The sequence below is a fragment of the Phaenicophaeus curvirostris genome, chromosome 13 (genome assembly GCF_032191515.1).
Source record: "Phaenicophaeus curvirostris isolate KB17595 chromosome 13, BPBGC_Pcur_1.0, whole genome shotgun sequence".
Lineage (NCBI taxonomy): Eukaryota > Metazoa > Chordata > Aves > Cuculiformes > Cuculidae > Phaenicophaeus > Phaenicophaeus curvirostris.
Window position 1 is genome coordinate 20,357,449 of NC_091404.1, and position 19,285 is coordinate 20,376,733.

A 19,285-nucleotide genomic window follows, 5' to 3' on the forward strand; every position below is an offset into this window, starting at 1 on the left:
AGAGTTCAGAGCTGTTGTCTCCTGTGGCCCATCACAGCATCATGGAATGGTTTGGGTTGGAAGGGACCTTAAAGATCATCCAGTCCCACCCCTGCCATGGGCAGGGACACCTCCCATGGCCCAGGGGCTCCAAGCCCCATCCAACCTGGCCTTGAACCCCTCCAGGGATGGGGCAGCCACCACCTGGGTGACCCGAGCCAGTGTGTCATCACCTCATCTTCAACAATTTCTTCCCAATACCTGATCTAAACCTTCCCCCCGCCAATTTAAAGCCGTTCCCTCTCACCCTATCACCCTATGCTCTTGGGAAAAGTCCCTCCCCGGCACTGGAAGCTGCTCTAAGGTCTCCTGGAGGCTCCTTTTCCCCAGGCTGAGCCGCTCCAGCCCTTTCAGGATCAAATGCTCCCCTGGAGGTCTCCTTGTCGCCCCCCCGCGCCACTTTTCCCGGGCGCGGCCGGCCGAGAGCCGCTGCGTCTTGGCGGGGTGTGTTTGTCGCGCCCGCGCGCCCCGTCCCGCCCCGCGGCGCAGGCGCAGAGGCCGCATTCCACGATGGCGGCGCGGGAGGGAGGCGGCGGGCAGCGCCGGGGCTGAGCGGGGCCGCGGTCAGTGCCCGCGCCGGGAGGGGGCCCGGGGGAGGAGGGGGGGGGCCTGGGGAAAGGGGGAGGGTGGGGGGGAAGAGGGGGTGCTCAGCGGCCGGGGGGGAATGGGGAGAGGAGGGGGGGCTGGGGGGCGGGGGACGATGAGGGGAAAGGGAGAGGATGAGGGGAAGGTGGGGTGCTGGGGGGCAGGGATGGGGTGCGGGGGGCATGGGGGAGGATGAGGGGAAGAGGGAGTGCACGGGGAATGGGGCAATGATGAGGTGCTCGAGGTTGGGGAGAGGAAGGGGGAAAGCTGGGGTGCTGAGGGAATGAGGGAGGAGGGGGAGAGGAAGGGGTGCTGGGGAATGGGGGAGGATGAGGAGAAGAGGGGGTGCTCGGGGGACCCAGGGATGGGGTGCCCGGGGGATGGGAGAGGATAGGGGGAAGTGGGGTACTCCGGGTTGGGGAGAGGATGGGGTGCTCGGAGTGGGGCAGTGATGGGGGGTACAGGGGGAGGAGGGGGTGCTCGGGAGGAGGGGTGCCTGGGGAATGGGGGGGATGAGGGGAAGATGGGGTGCATGGGGTACGGAACAGGATGAGGTGTGCGGGTATAGGGCAGGGTGGGGGAGAGGATGGGGTGCCCAGGGTATGAATGAGGATGGGGAAAGATAAGGAGAAGGTGGGGTAGTTGGGGTTTGGGGGGAGGATGAGGTTCCCGGAATATGAGGTGGGATGGGGAGAGGATGGGGTGCCCAGAGTAATGGGACGGTGTGGGGAGAGGGTGGCGTGCCTGGGGGTGTGGGGTGGGATGGGAGGAGGATGGCATGCCTGGAGGATTGGAGAAGGCTGGGGTGCCTGAGGTGTGGGGTGGGATGGGTGAGGGTGAGGTGGGGTGTCAGTGTCTGGGGGAGCTAGGGCAGGAGCGGGAGGGCTGTAAGGCCCATGGGATGGGGGGGACCAGCCCGGAGGGTCTGGGGGGCAAGGGTGCCTCTGAACAGGACAGCCCCGCTGTGCCTCCGTGCATGGGGTTAACGCCAGCTTGCTCGCCGGGCTCCCTCTTCCCGCTCCAAACTCCCCCTCTCTTTCCATTTTTCCTTCCCTTTCTCTTCTGTTTCTGTGGGACGAGGGTGTTGAGATCTGAAGTCGCCTTCCCCATTCCCCCCCCACCCCACCCCCCGCATTCTCCCTCCTCGCAGCCGGAGCTGCTGCCTGCAAATGCCACGTAGCCTTCTCCTTGTTCCCCTTGGCTGCTCGGCAGCTCCGGTGCCAGACACCTCCCCCAGCTCCTCCTGGGGTCGGGGCAGGGGGAGGTCAGTCCTGTCATCCCCTGTCTGGGTGGTGACCGTATCTTGCCCTCCCCCTTCCCCAGCTTTGTCCCCCTCCGCCTTGGGGCAGGAGCCAAGGTGGGGACCCTACTGTGACTGCTTTGCAGCCCAGTCCTCTTTACCGCCTCTCGCAAGAGGCTGCTGACTTCACTCCAGCAGCAGCGTCCCGAGGGCTGGGGGAGAAGCTCCAGGGGTTCCTGGCCCCCAGCCTCAGCAGTCCCTCAGATCCCTCTTATTTGAGCTGCTTCCTGCGCGGCGTCGAGCTCGGAGAACAGAGCAGTAACGCGGTGCCGGCAGGTGTATCTGCTTCCTCGAGTAGTTTGCTTTCAGCTGCTTCACGAGTTTTCTTTCTCTTTAAAACTCACCACTTGGGTTTCTTGTTGGAATGACAGAAATTTTCTGTAAAGCTCAATTTATTTTCATAATTGAGGTTTCAATTTCTGTCGATTCTTGGAATATTGTCCCTGCCCATGGCGGGGCGGGGGGTGGAACTGGGTGATCTTTAAGGTCCCTTCCAATCCAAACCATTCTATGATTTCATGTCTTTTCTGCCCCGTGGTAGCCAGAGTTTTAGCATCGGCAATCCTTCTGTGCTTTATCTGATCTCTAACTGTGAATATTGACACACCGATAAGTTCTTCAGCTGCCTGGTGCGCTGATGCCTATGGTCTGTGATTCCTAATGTTCTTCTAGTGTATTTATCTTTATGAGTCTCGGTTCAATAGGGAAATACTATCTCGGTCACAGATGGAAAGACTGAGGCACCAAAATATTTATGGCCCAAGGTCACACAGGAAGTATGTGGTGAGGCAGGGAATTGAATCTAGATTTCCTGAGACTCAGATTAGCATTTTAAGCAGGGAAGCATCCTCTCTGTATTTTAAGCCAATAAATTGACCTTGGAGTTAATATTGCAGTGTAAAAGAAGATAAGTTTGTGTTTTGTTCAGTGTCTGTGGGTAAGGAGCAAAAATCCGAGTCGCTTCCCACCCTTGCATTCCTTTCCTTGTTTTATGTAATTTGTATGTGAGAAAGGATAAGGTGGTAAAATAGGAAAGATGTTGACTTTCTCAAGCCCCTGTGTGTGTAATTGTGCGTGTTGAAAACCAGCCAGCTATTACGCTGTCCTCTCTTTTAGGTCTTTTTACCTTACTGTGTTCCAAATCTCTGAAAGTTTTGGAATGCTGTTGTTGTCTGGGAATAATTTGTTCTTAGCTAGGGTCAAACAAATCCACTATTCCATAAAGCAGAGTTGAAATCTGTCTACTTTGTGTCCACTGCTGTCCTGCATCTTAGAGGTTCCTGAAACAGCAGTCTGTAGATAAACAGGACTTGCACATGGTCTGAAACTTCTCCTGGAGCAGCATTTGTGAGCAAGTTTGTGGAAAAACGTGGCCTTAACCGCAGTGAAGCAGCACTTCGACAATGGAATAGAATAATTTATACTTCTGGGGTTTTGTATCTGCGCAGGTACCTACTGCAGGCTGGTTTCACTCCTGTTACGTTAGGATGGCTTATTTTTGTTGGTGAAATTTGGGAGCTAATTTCACTACAGTTTTATTTGCCAGTGGTTTGGAGAGGTTGGATGTTAGGATCGTTTAAAACAATAACTCCTGGGGTGCTCACCTTCAGAGGGAAGAGAGAACTTTGTCCACACAAATGCATGTACTGGTCACAAACTGTATCTTTCTTTGATGTTTTACTGAAACCAAATATGCGACAAAGTTGAGTGTGAATGTTTTGTATGGAATTTCTTACTGTCCTTTGTTTGGGTTTTGGAGGCTGGCGTTTGCATCGTATTGGCTGTGTGGGCTGTCACACCCATGCCAGCACTCTTTCATCTTCTGTGTTTATTTTTAGGAAAGGTTTGATGAGTCCTGAAACCCCCAATATTTCACATGTACTGAGCAAACAGTAGAGACTCTAGCATTCTGCTCATGGGGGAGCACACCTGGCCTTGGCAAACCCTGCTGGAGTGCCGCGGGGCTGTGTCTGCGTTTGTAGGCCCTTTTAGAACACGTCCAGAGAAGCTGGCGAAGGGGCTGGAGACCAAGCCTTATGAGGAGCAGCTGAGGGACCTGGGGTGGTTTAGCCTGGAGAAAAGGAGGCTGAGGGGAGACCTTATCACTGTCTACAACTGCCTGAAAGGAGGTTGTAGCAGGGTGGGTGTAGGTCTCTTCTCCCAAGTGATAGGTGATAGGACAAGAGGGAATGGTCTCAGGTTGCACCAGGGGAGGCTTAGACTGGGTGTCAGAAAAAATTTCTTCACCAAAAGGGTTCTCAGGCACTGGAGGTGGTTGAGTCCCCATCCCTGTAAGTGTTTAAAAGATGGGCAGATGATGTGCTCAGGGATGGTTTAGCAGCTGACAGATACAGTTGGACCTGATTATCTCAAAGGCCTTTTCCAACCAAGCGGTTCTATGATTTGTACACCCGTTATTTAAAAAGGGGTTGGAATCCCTTTGGATACGTGTTTTAAACTTGGAAGACTGAAACTGGCACTTCTATTTGTTGACCTGTTTGTTCTCTGACTTTGAAGTCTTGTCAATATGCAGGAGGAAGCTTGTAAGGTTTAAGAAAAATCGCACAACTGGGAAGTTGTTCTTATAGTACTGTGCATCAAAATCATGAGCCACTGTGAAATGTTCTAACAATGCCTTCCTGCCTTACATATTTTCTTAATTTCCTCTCATCATTGCGTTTAATCAGAGAAGACTTTTAAATTTATCTCTGAAAGCAGATGAGAAACCCCAGTATTAGTAATCCTGCAACAGGCAAGAAAAAAACTGCATGTCTCACTTCTGACTTTGTGTCTCATAAGGATCAGGTCTGAACTATTGATTTTTACAGTCGTGGCTGCTCACTGCTCTGGTTCAGGGCTGGTGAATGTCACAAGTGCCCTTTTTGGGTGTTTTACCTGTTTTTAGCGTGTTGTCCCGATGCTTCCCAAGGTCAAGATGGCCCGTTTTCAGCTGTTATCTGTGCTGCCAGCCAGACCTGAGCTGAAAAGTTTTGGATTCCTGCTTGAGGAGTGCACACTGAACTCTTTATTGCATTCTTGAAGAGCTTATTGTAAAAGCGGCGATAATTTATTCTTTCAGTGGTGCTAACACAATCCTTTCTGTGTAGTGATCAGCAAAGACACACCACTGGCTTGGAGCCCTCGCTCCCTTTCCGTCTTAATGTAAATCTGCTGTTGTCCCCCATGTCTTGATTGATGTGCAAAATGCCTCTATGTGCTCAAGGTTCACTTTTCCAGCATTGTGGCCTGTTGCTTTATGGGGTTTTTTTGCCCACGTCTTATTAAAAGTAGTTCAGGAGGAACATTTATTCGGCTGTGACTTCAGAAACATCTGTGGCTTCAAGACAGTATCACCTTTCTGGGGGAAATAACAATGGGTCTGCTGTGTTGGCGGGAGGAAGCTGCGAGCTTCTGCTGGCTGGCGCAGCTCAGGGTTAGCCAGCGTGGTCAGTAGGCGACCTCGGGGAGCTACCGGGGCAGGGACTGCTTGGAGCAGTTCCAGGAACGCTGCAGAACCAATGTGCTTGTGCCTTATCGTTAGGAAAACTATAATGGGAATTGGCTAATGATTGTAAAGACATCCAAAGTTTAGAGAGCCAAACCAGTGCAATTCATATTCCTCCGGGGTGCACACGGTTTGGGTTTGGTGCCGGATCCAGTAGCCTGAGAAAGAGAATGGATTTTACATCGTTAAATTGAACATCTTGAATAGCTTCAGTGACTGCTGACAGTGTTCATTACCGTCTCCCGGTGGAGCGTATTTAGTGGAACAGTTTCTAGACTAAGGCTGTGCTGCCTTGTAAGAGTGAACTGTGTTTTCCAGATTGTACGATTTCTGTCTTTTTTTCCATCCCCTGTCAGAGGATAAATATGTGTCTGATAATTTAAATAAGGATACATTCATGTACTTTTTGAAAATGGAGAGTTTTTCATCACTAATGTCATATAGAGTAGCAAAGCACTGAGTAGATAGCTAAGTAAATACACTGAATATCCACAGAAAGCACTTCCTATGGAAACCATCTTGATAGCATTCACGTTCCCTTTTGCCCATGAGCCCAGAGCTAAAGCAGCAGTGTGCCTTTGGCAGGTACAGCGATAAATGCATGCGTAACGTGGGCGCAGGTGTCCAGTGTTGCGTTCTGCGCGTCCTGCACAGGTGCGGGAAGGTGCTCTGCTCCTTCCCCAGAAGAGTCGTCCATGAGTTTTATTTGCTGGTGCTGGTGGAGTTAATCACCAGCTGCTCGCTGATGTCTCTTGCTGTTTTATTGCATGTAGGTGGTTTTCTGCACCTTTTTTTCCTTTATGCCTGCCAAGTCATTAGAAAGGAAATCATGATGGCTTTCTTTTGTCTGCAGAAAGAAGACTGAGGTACAGCACAGCACGTTGCTCACACTACAGAGGCACAGACCGTGGAACACGCCAACAGGAGTACGCTGAAGGCAGTAGAGGGTCAACGGTAATTATTACACACGGCTTACTCTTCTCCCAGATTTTATGGAGCGTTTTTTTCTTGTTAAGTCTCTAAGTGACACTTTAAGGTGAAATAATCATAGAATCATGGAATGGTTTGGGTTGGAAAGGACCTCGAAGCCCACACAGTCCCACCCCCTGCCATGGGCAGGGACACCTCCCACTGGATCCAGTTGCTCCAAGCCCCATCCAACCTGGCCTTGAACACCTTCAGGGATGGGGCAGCCACCACTGCTCTGGGCAACCTGGACCAGGGCCTCCCCACCCTCAGTGTGAAGAATTTCTTCCTTGTGGCACTTGTGAGGACAAGACTTCTCCAAGTTCCTGGGCTTTTTTAAATGAAGATTCTTATGAATTACCTTCCGATGTGCCAGACCCTTGTGAAACTATGGCATTGCATTCTTAAAGATACAACTAGAGAAAAGTAGAAGCGATTGACTAGAACAATGAATGTTACCTGAGAGGAAAATAAGCGGAATAAGTATAAAGTATTTGTGAACCAAAAATCACCTTTTCCGTGTAAATACCAGGTTTCAGTATAACCAGGTTTAACTGGACTGATTTGATCCACTGTGCAGCTAAAGCGTTACAGCCTGAACCTCTTTTCGAGTTGCGCAAGGAAAACATCCTGCAGTTAGTGTATCAAAATAATTCTTCCTTGCTTGGTGTTTGCATAATCACTTACAGGCTGAAGAAATCCTTTGCGCTGGTTGTGTTGTTGTGCTTGGGTTTGCAGTCATGTTTTGTAAGAGAGTTCTTCAACAGAAATCTTGTTTGTATCAGTGTATTGACAGGGCACATCCAGCCCACTTGTGATTTTCAGAAGCGTTGAATGGGAGCTGATGGAAAATAAGCCTCTGTTTTCCTCAGTGCCTATGGAGACCTGAAAGCAAACTCCTGCTTGAATTGATCCTGTTGGATGCCTCAAGTTGCACCAGGGGCAGTTCAGATTAGGCATCCTTCACTGAAAGGGTTTTCAGGCACTGGAACCAGCTGCCCAGGAAGGTGGTGGAGTCTCCATCCCTGGAGGGATTTAAAAGGCAGGCAGACAAGGTGCTCAGGGATCTGGTTTGTTGGTGGATAAGAACAGTTTGACTTGATGTTCTGAAAGGTCTTTTCCTACAAAGGGGTTCTATGATTCTATCTGCTATCAGCTGCCTGCTCCAACCACTCTTACGGCAGGGATCCTCTCCTGGAAGTAGTGGTGTTGCAGCTGCTTTTAGTAATCCAGGTGAGTGCTCTCTCTTAGAGTCAACTTTAAAATAAAAAGGGAATTGTTCAGAATTTGGAATGGAGGTGTTTGGAATATAACCTTTATATCACACCTTGATTGTATTGTACCAGCTTTGTGTAAGTGTCTGCTATCCCATAACCCTTTCTAGTTTAGTTCAGGGCAGGTATTACACAGCTCTGGCACTGGGACTGTTTGAGGTTCACTGCTTCCCTGGCATAGAATCATGGAACAAATTGGGTTGGAAGGGACCTCAAAGCCCATCCAGTCCCACCCCTGCCACGGGCAGGGACACCTCCCACTGGATCAGGGGCTCCAAGCCCCATCCAACCTGGCTTTGAACACCTCCAGGGATGGGGCAGCCGCCACTGCTCTGGGCAGCCTGGGCCAGGGCTCCCCATCCTCACAGGAAAACGTTTCTTCCTAAGCTCTAATCTCAATCTCCCCTCTTTCAGCTGAAAACCATTCCCCTTGTCCTATCTGTTCGCTCCCTGAACACGAGCCCCTTCCCAGCTTTCCTGGAGCCTCTTCCAGCACTGGAAGCTGCTGTAAGGTTTCCCTGCAGCCTTCACTTCTGCAGGCTAAACAACCCCAACTCTCTCAGCCTGCCCTCATAGCAGAGGGTCTCCAGCTCTCGGATCATCTCCGTGGCCTCCTCTGGACCCGTTCCAACAGTTCCGTATCCTTTCTATGTTGGGGATTCCAGAACTGGACACAGGGCTCCAGGTAGGGTCTCATGAGAGCAGAGTAGAGGTGGAAAATCCCCTCCCTCACCCTGCTGGCTGTGCTGCTTTGGACGCAGCCCAGGACATGGTTGGTGGGGCTGTCTCTGTAGAGCTGCGTATTCTATTTGCAAGGGAACACCCTCTTGGCTTTCTAGCTCTTCTTTACCACCTAACATGACTGCACCATGTGTCCTATGAGGCCACTGACGCTGCTCTAGTTCTGCGTGGGGTTTTCCTTCCTCATTTTTTCAGTTCAGCAGGGCTCTCTATTCTGGTGCCTCTGGTCAGAAGGCTTTTTTGGAATTACTTTTCCATAGACCACGAGGTATGTTACTGCCATAATTTCTAAGTGATTTAGATAGACTTTTGGATGTGGAATTTCAGTAGCACGTTGCTGATGTGTACATCAACTGGTTTCCTTCAAGGCCTAAACAACCAGAACAATGTTCTGAAATTCAGGGGGCACAATGTTACTCCTGGAAAATCATATTTAAAATAAATACAGTTGTTACATTCCTTTTATTAAAAGCTTTTTCATATGTGCTTGAAAATGTCCTGCTTTGTGTAGCTTTAGGATGTTAAAATGAGCAACTTCACTCATGCCAGAACATCATCTTCCTCACTGGTGGAAAGATGCAGGTTTGCATTTAATTCTTTTTTTTTAACAACATTGATGCAGCTGGGAAATTCCTTAATCCTGTTATTTTAAAAAGTTGAAATAAGAATTAAATACTTTGAGGGCTCAGTCCTTTGAGGAGTTCAGTTCTCTTGAATCTTTCTAGGAGCAGCAGGAGCTTTTAGGAACTACTTTGTTGCTTTTTATGGGGCTGGACGCTTCGGAAGCAGCGCAGAAGCTCTTAGGAGATGACTCTGCTTTTCTGGCAATGAGAGTGAAGACATAAAATAATTCAAGCAATGAAGGAAAATATTTATCTGAAAGTAATATGTTTGCATTATAGAAACTCTTAATGCAGACTTCACAGGCCTCATAAATGCATAATTCAGAGGACAGACACAGCCCTGATGTCATCAATGGGCCTGTTGTTAAATAACAGCTCAAATCAAGTCAAATCGCCTGTGCTCTGGGCACTGACAGATTCTTTTTTCCCAGCTCACAGTTCTTAATGGTGGAGCTTCTCTTGTGAAGAGGAGAGAGACTGTGTGTAGCCCTGAAGGGTGTGCACGACCCTTCCCACTGCATGTTGGCCTTTCTGCCACACAGAGTAGAGCTCTGGCATCTTGAGGGATGGCGTTTCAGGCTAGAGAATAGTTCTGCAGTGCTCTGGGTGGTTGCTTCTGTCGTTTCTGTTTGAGGGTGGAAAGCAGCAGTGGTTTTTATTGCTTTCCTGGCACAGTCATACCAGGAACTCAATCCAGATGGGTGAGGGAGGCTGAAAGTTGATACTGTCACTTGGGTCGGAACTCCCACGTGTTTTATGATGTTGTAGCTGCCATTTCTCTATGAGTTTAGGGGGGTTTGGTGCCCATGATGTGAGGGCTTTCCCATCTCAATCGTACCCCTCCTTCAGGGAGAGTTTCTGTGGGCAGTCAAGTCTCACAGTTACCCGAGAAGTGAGCATTAATACTCAATTTAATCATCTTTAGGACAAAAGTGTCCTTCTGCAATTCAGTAGTTGTTTCCTCCCATGTCTTCCTCTCCTACAGAGCGTTCACACCTTGACTTCACCTCCGTGGGTCATTCTTGTCTGTGGCTGCAGGAGCCGTCCCAGTTTCTGCAACTTTCAAGAGGTTCCTGAGGGTCCTTCTGGGGACTAGCCCCATGTGTTGGATCCCTGGGGCTGGTTTGTGAGGGCAGAAGGTCTATCCGGTGGTGATAAAAGGCTTGTGGCCACTTCTGTGTGTTACCCTGGAAGCTATCAGCACTGCTTTGGAATAAGCACTTAAGGAACAGTTAAATGATTTAGAAAACATGGTGAAATGTCACTTTTTTAGGTGTCAAAAGGGAAGAAACCAATTTTATGAATGTTTTTAGGAGATAACCCTTGGTGCAGAACACGGAAGTCTCGTGCTGTGTGTGAAGTTGGAGTGGGCACCTTGTTGAGTGTTTCTGTTTTACGTGGGTCGCAGGCCTTGCCTAGGTCAACATTGCAAGGTCCTAGTAATCCCTAAACTGAAAAGACATTGGGCTTCACAGCTGGAAGGATGAAAACTGTTTGACTGAGCACATTTGTTGGATAAGCCGTGAAGAAGGCTTTCAGTGTCAGAGTCGTGGCACCCTTCTGGCGGGCGGCCAGTCTTCGCGCAGGACGGTGCGGACAAATTCACTTGGGTGTCATTATAAACAATTTCCAGCATGTTAATCAAACCGTATGTTTGGTTTTGAACAGATGCCTGTTGTGGAGCGGCGGTGGTCTCTGCAGAGCTGCAGTTGTAATGGAGCTGCTGTTAAATTCCCTTAATCTTGCTAAAAGTAACGCAGTCCATCTCGAACACCTCTTGTGTGGTCCTGTGGCAGGGGAGAGCTATTTTAGGATTGGGATGATATCTTAAAAACCTTGTTAATGCTGTTTATTTGGAAAACTTGGGTGGGAGAGGGTAGCTTGTGTCTTTTTGCTGAAAAGTTCTTGCCTTAAAATTTTGAGGGACATAAATTTCAAACTGGAGGGATAAGGGGGGGTTAGAATCCATGGAGAAGTTTTGGTCTTTTGATGAGGTTGTTCTTTTGCCTGAGGTTGGGGATGACTTCTGTTCTTTTTAGCAGCCTTTGGAGATGCAAAATTTAACTGCCAGGTTAGAGTGTGTTTAAAATACTCGGGCGTCCCGGTTTGCAAGCGATCCGGAGTTGAAGGCGTGGCAGTGTCTCCACGTTTTCTTTACCAGGGAACACGAGGTTGGTGTAGTGTGTGCCCACAGATCCAGTCCTGGATGTTGCTGTTTTCCCAAGGTGAAAGACACTGTGTTGCATATAGTGAGGCTGTTGGGTTTGGTTTCCCCCCATTTAGAGAAAATAAATATCTATAAACTATAGTAAATGTATAATGCTATAATACTGAGGGCTGTTATGAAGACAGGCTGAGAGAGTTGGGGTTGTTCAGCCTGGAGGAGAGAGGGCTCCAGGGAGACCCTTGTAACAACCTTCCTGTAGTGAAAGGGGCTCCAGGAAAACTGGGGTGGGAGTTTCTGTAGGGTCATGGAGTGATAGAACAAGGGGGAACAGCTTTAAATTGGAAGGGGGGAGACTTATATTAGACATTAGGAAGAGATTCTTCACGCTGAGGGTGGGGAGGCCCTGGAACAGGTTGCCCAGAGAAGCTGTGGCTGCCCCATCCCTGGAGGGGTTCAAGGCCAGGTTGGATGGGGCTTGGAGCCCCTGATCCAGTGGGAGGTGTCCCTGAACATGGGGGAACTGGATGGGCTTTGAGGTCCCTTCCAACCCAAACCATTCTATGATTAATAATTCTATTAGTATGAAAAGGTATCATTAACGCTTTAGGTTTGTATACAATACTGCTTTTAATAAACAGCACTATCAAAGTCATTTACTTCCTGCAGTCAGTGTAAGCTGTGATCGGGCTGGAAGGTTGTGTAAGGCACTGAACCTCGAAATCAGGAAGTCTGAGCTCAGTTTCTAGTGCTCCGTCAGACTTCCTCTTTGGCCCCGGACGTGTTGTTCTCTCCAGCGCAGGCATGCTGTATGAAACACGTCCCAGTTCAAATGATCAGTGCCTTGGAGTAGGACCTTTCTGCATTTAAACGAAGCACTTGCTGTAATGAAAATGCAGGTGTTGTGACAGCTTCTGTGTGGGACTGTAAAGTACTTGCTTTTACTTTGTATGGAATTGCTTCAGCTTCCCCTCCGGACAGTGGAATGCAGCCGATGCATTTCTATCTGCAGTGTTTCCCCCGTTTAGTTTTCATGTGATGTCTTCTCCAGAGAGATTTTTAATATTCTAGGAAGTTATTTTAATAGGAGATAACAGGATTTTTAAAGCTGCTACACCTTTGCACAATGGATAATTTCATATTCTGTTAATGTGTTTAAAGGATAGAATCCCAATGGAAATGTTGTTTTTTCGGTGTATGACATTCTTCTTGGTTTGTCTAGCACTACAGAGCACTTTTACTGCATACACAAACTCTGCTTTGTTTTTACGTGCCCTGCACATAAATAACTCTAAATCCATTGTTCCCGCCCGAAGAGAAACCACGTCTGTGGAACAGTTGCTGCGGTGTCGGTGTTTATTCCTCCCTGTTCCAAAGCTCTTGATGAAACAGGAGCAATGTGTTTGTATGGGAAACTTATTCTGGTCGTAACCTTTTCTTTGAGATACTACTACTGTAATCTTGAAGTTGTTTCTGCTGAAGTAACTATGCCCAGCTGCTGGAGCTGTGGATTTATTTCACTTCGCATTGAGACTGTTTTAGATCTTGATGTCTGATGAGGCTCCATGACTTCCCGTTTTCCAGCCTTGAGGTGCGATGCTCTCGTATCACCCAGCTACCTCGCCTGGCTTTGCTCCTTCTGCCTGAGCAGCACAAGAGCCGGTTTGTGTGTAAACCGGAGCCCAGCTTCCACAGCGGAGGCGCTGACTTCAGACGGGAGTGGGAGAAATCAATGAACACTGAGCTCACTGCGAATCCTCAGCAGCTGGAGCAGGGCCAGGATGACTGCAGCCCTGCTCGAGAAGAATTTGGGCTGGAGAAAAGGGAAGGCCAATGTTTCAGTCTTCCAGAGTCGCGGCATTTTTACTATGTCAGGAAGTGAGGTCAGTCACAGCCGCTGTGTGCGGTAATTGTTTTCTGGAAGGCCAGTCATTACAATTTTCTGTTTTTCTTAGAAGCCTTTGTAGCACAAGGCTGTCAGTGGAAAACGTTGCCTTTTTTTTTTTTTCTTTAAGACGGTGAACATGATTAACCATATTCCGTCAGCGCAGTACTGAGTGACTCACTAACACTTCTCAGGGTGCGTGTTTTAAGTATGATCTGGTTTTATTTCATTTTCTGGAGAAGGCTCCAGGGGGACCCATATAGCAGCCTTCCAGTGCCTGAAGGGGACAGCAGAAAAGCTGGGGAAGGACTTTCTACAGGGGCATGGAGTGATAAGATGAGGGGGAATGGCTTTAAATTGGAAGGAGGAAGATTTAGATTAGACATTAGGAGGAAATTCTTCACACTGAGGGTGAGGAGGCCCTGGTCCAGGTTGCCCAGAGCAGTGGTGGCTGCCCCATCCCTGGAGGGGTTCAAGGCCAGGTTGGATGGGGCTTGGAGCCCCTGATCCAGAGGGAGGTATCCCTGCCCAGGGCAGGGGGTGGGACTGGGTGGCCTCCAAGGTCCCTTCCAACCCAAACCAATCTATGATTCTGTGATTTAAATGTTTTCTTCTTTATTGCTGTGACAAATTCAGCTTGTTTAATGCCCGTGTCTTGAACAAACGGCTTGAGCTATAGCTTTGAAAGCAGATTTCCAGTGTTAGTTTCTGTTAACTAAGAAATGCGATATCCCCTGTGACTTCCCTCTGCTTTGCTAAAGCAGTGCTTTGGGAGCTTTGTTCCTGAGCTGGTTGGTCCCAGTTCTTTTTTCCCATGGCTGTCACGCTCCATGGGCTGAATTCATCCTTCAGCTCAAACGAGGTCCGGGAACGACCTTTAGCCAATGGCTAACAGGAGCCACTGTAAAGGGATGAATGAGGCCAGAAGCACCCATGCACAATGTAACCTTTCTAAAACTTAATCTGTTTAATTCCATACTGACTCAGAAATCTCCAGTGCAAGCTGACAGACCTCTAGAAGAGGCTTCTACACATCCTGCTATTGATTCATATAGAATGATTCACTAACTCTCAATCTATTCCTTGGCAACTCTGAAAACTACACAATTAGTCTTTAATGCTTTCAGATGGGATTTTTCGTGTTTGTTTTCAGTCTAGAATTTAAAATGTTGTGGTTTAGCTCGTCTGTAATGTCAACACAGCCAGTGAATTCTTAGTGCAAACGCTTTATTGTTCTTTTTTTGCCCTGAGTGGTGATGGCAAACACCTTGCTGCTGTGGGCACATGCTGGAGAACAGCAGTCTGAGTCTCTATCCAAGCCCAGGATTGACCACCCGACTTTGGGGACCTGCGAAGCTTTTTGATGTATTCCTGCCTGTCAGTATTTTGTTCCTTTTTGGGCTGTGTCCAACTCCCTTGCTGGATTTACCTTTCCAAGCTGACTTGGTGTGGGGAAATCTGAGGGTTCAGAGAATGCCCAGTGCCGTTGACACTGTTTGAGGGAAGCTGTGAGACTTGGAAGGCCTTTAGCTGTGGAGTTGTGGATGGTGGTGGGTTTGGGATCCTTGGACTTCCATCTCTGTGGTTGCCCTCCACCTTTTCTTTGGAAGCAGCAGCCTTGGTCCTTCGGAACAGCTGTGCTGCGCTGCTGCCTATGCTGAGCTGTAGGGCTGAGCTGGCGGACGGCAGGGCAGCAGTGGGAAGGTGTGGGAAATGACTTTCCAAGAGAGATCTCTGCTTCTGTGTTTTGTTTTTCAGGAAATTGTGCTGAGCATGTAATAACTTTTCAGGAATTCTCTTTTTATTTACCCTAATACCACCTGCTTCCTTGGATGAGATGGAGCTGTTTGGGAAGCGAAGCTGTTGATGTGATGTTTGGTGGGAACGCTGTGTTTCCCTAGAAAGCTTTTAGGGGCTGTCCCATGCTTGGTTACCAGTGAGAGCGGCAGGGTTGTTTGCTGCTCTCTTAGAAGTGTTTTCAAGGAAAGAAGCTGCACCCTAACACGTTTCCTAATACTCCAAGAATTAAGTTTTTCCTCTAAAAAGCACAATATTGCAGCTGGGAGTGAGTAGAATGCAGTGTATGTAGGTGTAAATGTAAATGCTGCCTTTGTCTTTGGGCAATGGATGAAGCATTCCTCTGCTGGATGGGGCTTTGAGAACCTGATCCAGTGGGAGATGTCTCTGCCTGTGACAGGGCATTGGAACTGGATGGGCTTTAAGGTCCCTTCCAACCAGAACCATTCTGTGATTCTAAAAACCACGTGGGAGCTGATGCTCTGCTCTGCTATTTGTACCAACTGCACCTTGCGGCTCGCTAACGCGAACAAAGCTCGGAGCGTTGTGTTCAGCGGATGGAGACCAGGACAGAAACTGTAAAGGTTTATTTAGAATGGCAGATGGCACCAGGGCTCGTTTCAGAACATGTTTTCTGCAGGTGGCTGTTTTGGTTAGGTGAACATTTGAATGCAGATGGAGGTTTTATTTGGTGAAGGGTTTTCCCCTTTACATTACGTGCTAATTTCTGTCCTCTTTGAGGTTCTTGGATGAAAGAAATTGAAACTGTATACATGTATAAAATCTCGTATTTTGAGGCTGCCCGTGTCTACTGAATTCCTATTATGGCATTTGAGGCTTAGATCCAACCTCTAAACCTCTGAAGATGGGAGAGGTGCAGTGGATGAACCTCCTCCTTCATTTTAACGGGCCAGGCTGCCTGGCAGCATTCCCGTGTGGGTATCTTTAAGTGGAATGGTTATACACAATCAGATGAGTTTGTTTCCTCGGCAAAGGTAATTCAAATAGGGTGGAATATTATTTTATTCAAGTAATAAATACCATGCCGAACTACTTGGGTACATTTAGGACAAGCCTGAACCTTCAGAGGCTGTCTGGCCCTTGCACCTGCGTGGTCCTGTTTGGCCTCTTTAAGTCATTTCTGGGCTGGACCTGGAAAACAGCTGGTGTGCAGAATGAGCCAGGCTCTCCGGCTGTGGGCGTTTTGTCATGCTGTGTTTTGTGTCTCTGTGATCGTGCGCGTTCTTTTGACCTGGGTGTGCAGGCAGGAAGGAGTGTGGTTTGTACCAATGGATGCTACCATCTGCTTCACTTTGTGGTGGTAACACACGAGAAACCTTTGTCACTTCAGCTTTCATCACAGACCCTTTCTGGACTGAGTTCATGCCAGAAGAATTAATTCCCCCTCGTCCCCCCAAACACTGTCATTCCATGCTGGTTATGGAGAACTGAATGAGAACTTGGCAGCTGTACGTAGACTGGCTTGGTTCATGCACAGATTTGGGGGGGGTGTGATTTTAATTTAAGGAATTGGACAGTCCTAACTGCATGTTGCCTCTTGTCTGGGTTTACAGGAGGTAATGGGAAGGCAGAAGGAAATGTCAGCATTTCCTGTATCCTGTTATCCTGTGCTTTTTATGGATGCTGAATTAACTCTGCAGTGAAAATTCACTAACATTTGGATTGTATTTTGGCTTATTACAATTACAGATCATTCACTATAAGCCCGAAACCATGCAGCACTTTTCCAGATGCAATTCTTCATGATACTCAGTTAAAGACTCTTGTACGACGTGCGCTTCTCCCTTGTGTTCCGTTACGCTTTGTTTTCACTGTGTCAGACTTTGTGTCAGTGACACATTGCTATGTTGGAGAAATTCTATGGTTTGGAGGGATGTTTTGATCATCACAGAGACAGAAATTTACTAGTAATGTGTGAATTATCTGGTTCTGGAGTACCAGCCATGTAGAAATTGTTACTACAGATTTAGGATTGAAGTTCTGGTACAGTTGGACTCGATGCTTTCAAAGGTATTTTCCAATCAAATGATTGCATAGCATCATGGAACAGTTTGGATTGGAAGGGAACTCAAAGCCCATCCAGTCCCACCCCCTGCCATGGGCAGGGACACCTCCCACTGGATCAGGGGCTCCAAGCCCCATCCAACCTGGCCTTGAACCCCTCCAGGGATGGGGCATCCATAACTTCTCTGGGTAACCTGTTCCAGTGCCTCACCACCCTCATCGTGAAGGATTTCTTCCTATTGTCTAATCTAAATCGTCCTCTTCCAATTTAAAGCCATTTTCCCTCATCCCATCACTCTATGCCCTTGGAAAAAGCCCTTCCCCAGCTTCCTTGTATGCTCCATATGATTCCAGAGGTTTAAGTTATGCATCTGTGTAAGGGCATCACTTCCGTACTGGTTTCCTCACTCGGGGCAAGTCAGGCTGAATATGCATGGGCAATATATAAAGAACATATTTTTGGCAGAAGTTCTTGCTTAACTGCAGTATTTGGTCATGCGTTAGAGTAGGTGGGCGTGCTGCACTGTGAGGAACTCAGGTATCTGACACGCGATCCCCGCCAAGCTTTTCACACTGTCTTGTTTGTCCAGGTTTTTAAACATGCAGTGAAGGTAGAAGCAGTGTTTTATAGTGACTTGTCTCTGATTAAAGTCAGTTTATTTGAAAAGCCTTGGGGAAAAGCTGTGACGTGTTGAAGTCTGACAATATTTTCCTGTTGAGTTTGAAACATTCTTAAATTGCTGTCATTAAAAGGTTCGATATCACAGTGCAAGAGGAAAAAAAACCTACCAAAACAACATCCTGAAGGCTCTGCTGTGTTTTTCTTCTGAAATTTTGATATCATTTGGAAAACAAAGGAGGGAATTATTTGGAAGAGGGGAGAGACTTATCTAATATCGCCACTCTCATTGTTTCAGCAGGCGGTTGATGTGAGCGGTTGTCCATGAATGGTTCCCAGACATGATGGCCGACCAGCCGCCTCCCCTGGAAGCCACGCCGATCCTCAACGAAGTGCCGCTTCTACCTCACATGGTCAATGGGGACAGCATTCAGCAGGCAAGTAGATCCCAGGCCCTCGCTTATGCATTGTGGAGCACTGTGCCAGGAGTCATGGGAGGGAGGCTGACACTCAAACGTGGTGTAGAAAACAGACCAGAGGGGCAACAAATAGTTTTTCTAACTTGTGTGATGGCTGAGAGAGGGGGAGACTTGAAATAGAACAGCTATGATGCTGATTTGCAAAGTTAAAAAAGCATGTGGCTCTCAGCACTGATAACTGTCAGTAAAATAGAAGTGCAGATACAGAGAGGAAGAAAACCATTCAACATTAATATAGTGTGAAAGTGTGAAAAGGCCGCAGAATAAAAGGAAAAGTTTTTATACGCATGTAAGAGCTTTAAAATTAAACAAAATCAAAGAATAGAAGGAAAAGTATAATATATGGATTTAATAAAACGCTAAGGTTTTGAAAGCTCTTCTTAAAGCTCATGTAAAATAATCAATAAGGATTATTAGTGGGCAGCCAGCACCAGTGCCTGAAAAGCCTTTCGGTGAAGGAATTTTTCCTGATGTCTAATCTGAACCTGCCCTGGTGCAATTTAGGCCATTTCCTCGCATCCTATCACCTGTTACTTGGGAGAAGAGACCAACACCCACCTCACCACAGCCTCCTTTCCAGGAGCAGCAGAGAGTGATGAGATCTCTCCACAGCCTCCTCTTCTCCAGACTGAAAAGCCCCAGGTCCCTCAGCCGCTCCCAGAACCCCCGGGCTCCAGCCGCTTTCCCAGCTCCATTCCCCTCTCTGGATGCGCTCCAGCTCCTCAACATCTTTCTTGGAGTGAGGTGCCCAGGATTCGAGTTTTGGCCTCACCAGTGCCAAGTACAGGGGCACAATCTCTTCCCTGCTCCTGTTGGCCATGATAAAGATAAATTTTTAAGTTTTCTGGAAGGATTTCTTGTTCTGAAAAAGCTTCAGCAGTGGGAAGTGTGTGAACAGGGCATAACAGCAATATGCTAGGCAGTGCTTTGAAACTGCTTTCAAGCTGTGGTGATCCCTCAAGCTCTGCAGTGGTTCTGCGGCCCCCCCAAAGGCATTCACTTTGCTGTGGCTCCCAGCGCTGGTCTGCTGTCTGCCTTGGCAGATTGACTGTTAGAAATACACAGACGTCCTGGAATTTTTCCTTGGTGGAAGGTAGGTGGAACTGTATTTGCTTCATTAGTTGGAGTGAGTCATTCCTCTAAGACATTGCCCCATGCATTCCTGAAATTCCAGCCTCCAAACGGCTCAGCAGCCCTGTGATTGCACCCTGTGATTGCACCGCTCACTCAGGATCCTTTTCCACCCGCTGCGCTCAGTTCATATTTTCCTGAACTGTTTGTGA

General features: G+C 48.0%; 1 protein-coding gene across 1 annotated transcript in view; it reads left to right on the top strand.

The window, feature by feature from the left end:
- Nucleotides 1-566: 566 nt before the first annotated feature.
- Nucleotides 567-19,285, top strand: part of LOC138725988 (fibronectin type-III domain-containing protein 3A-like) — a 40,173-nt gene continuing 21,454 nt past the window's right edge. Inside the window, exons 1-3 of the mRNA XM_069867339.1 lie at nucleotides 567-602; nucleotides 6,283-6,383; nucleotides 17,822-17,960. Coding sequence (XP_069723440.1) covers nucleotides 17,865-17,960 — 96 coding nt within the window. The 5' untranslated portion in view covers nucleotides 567-602; nucleotides 6,283-6,383; nucleotides 17,822-17,864. The remainder of the gene's footprint in view (nucleotides 603-6,282; nucleotides 6,384-17,821; nucleotides 17,961-19,285) is intronic.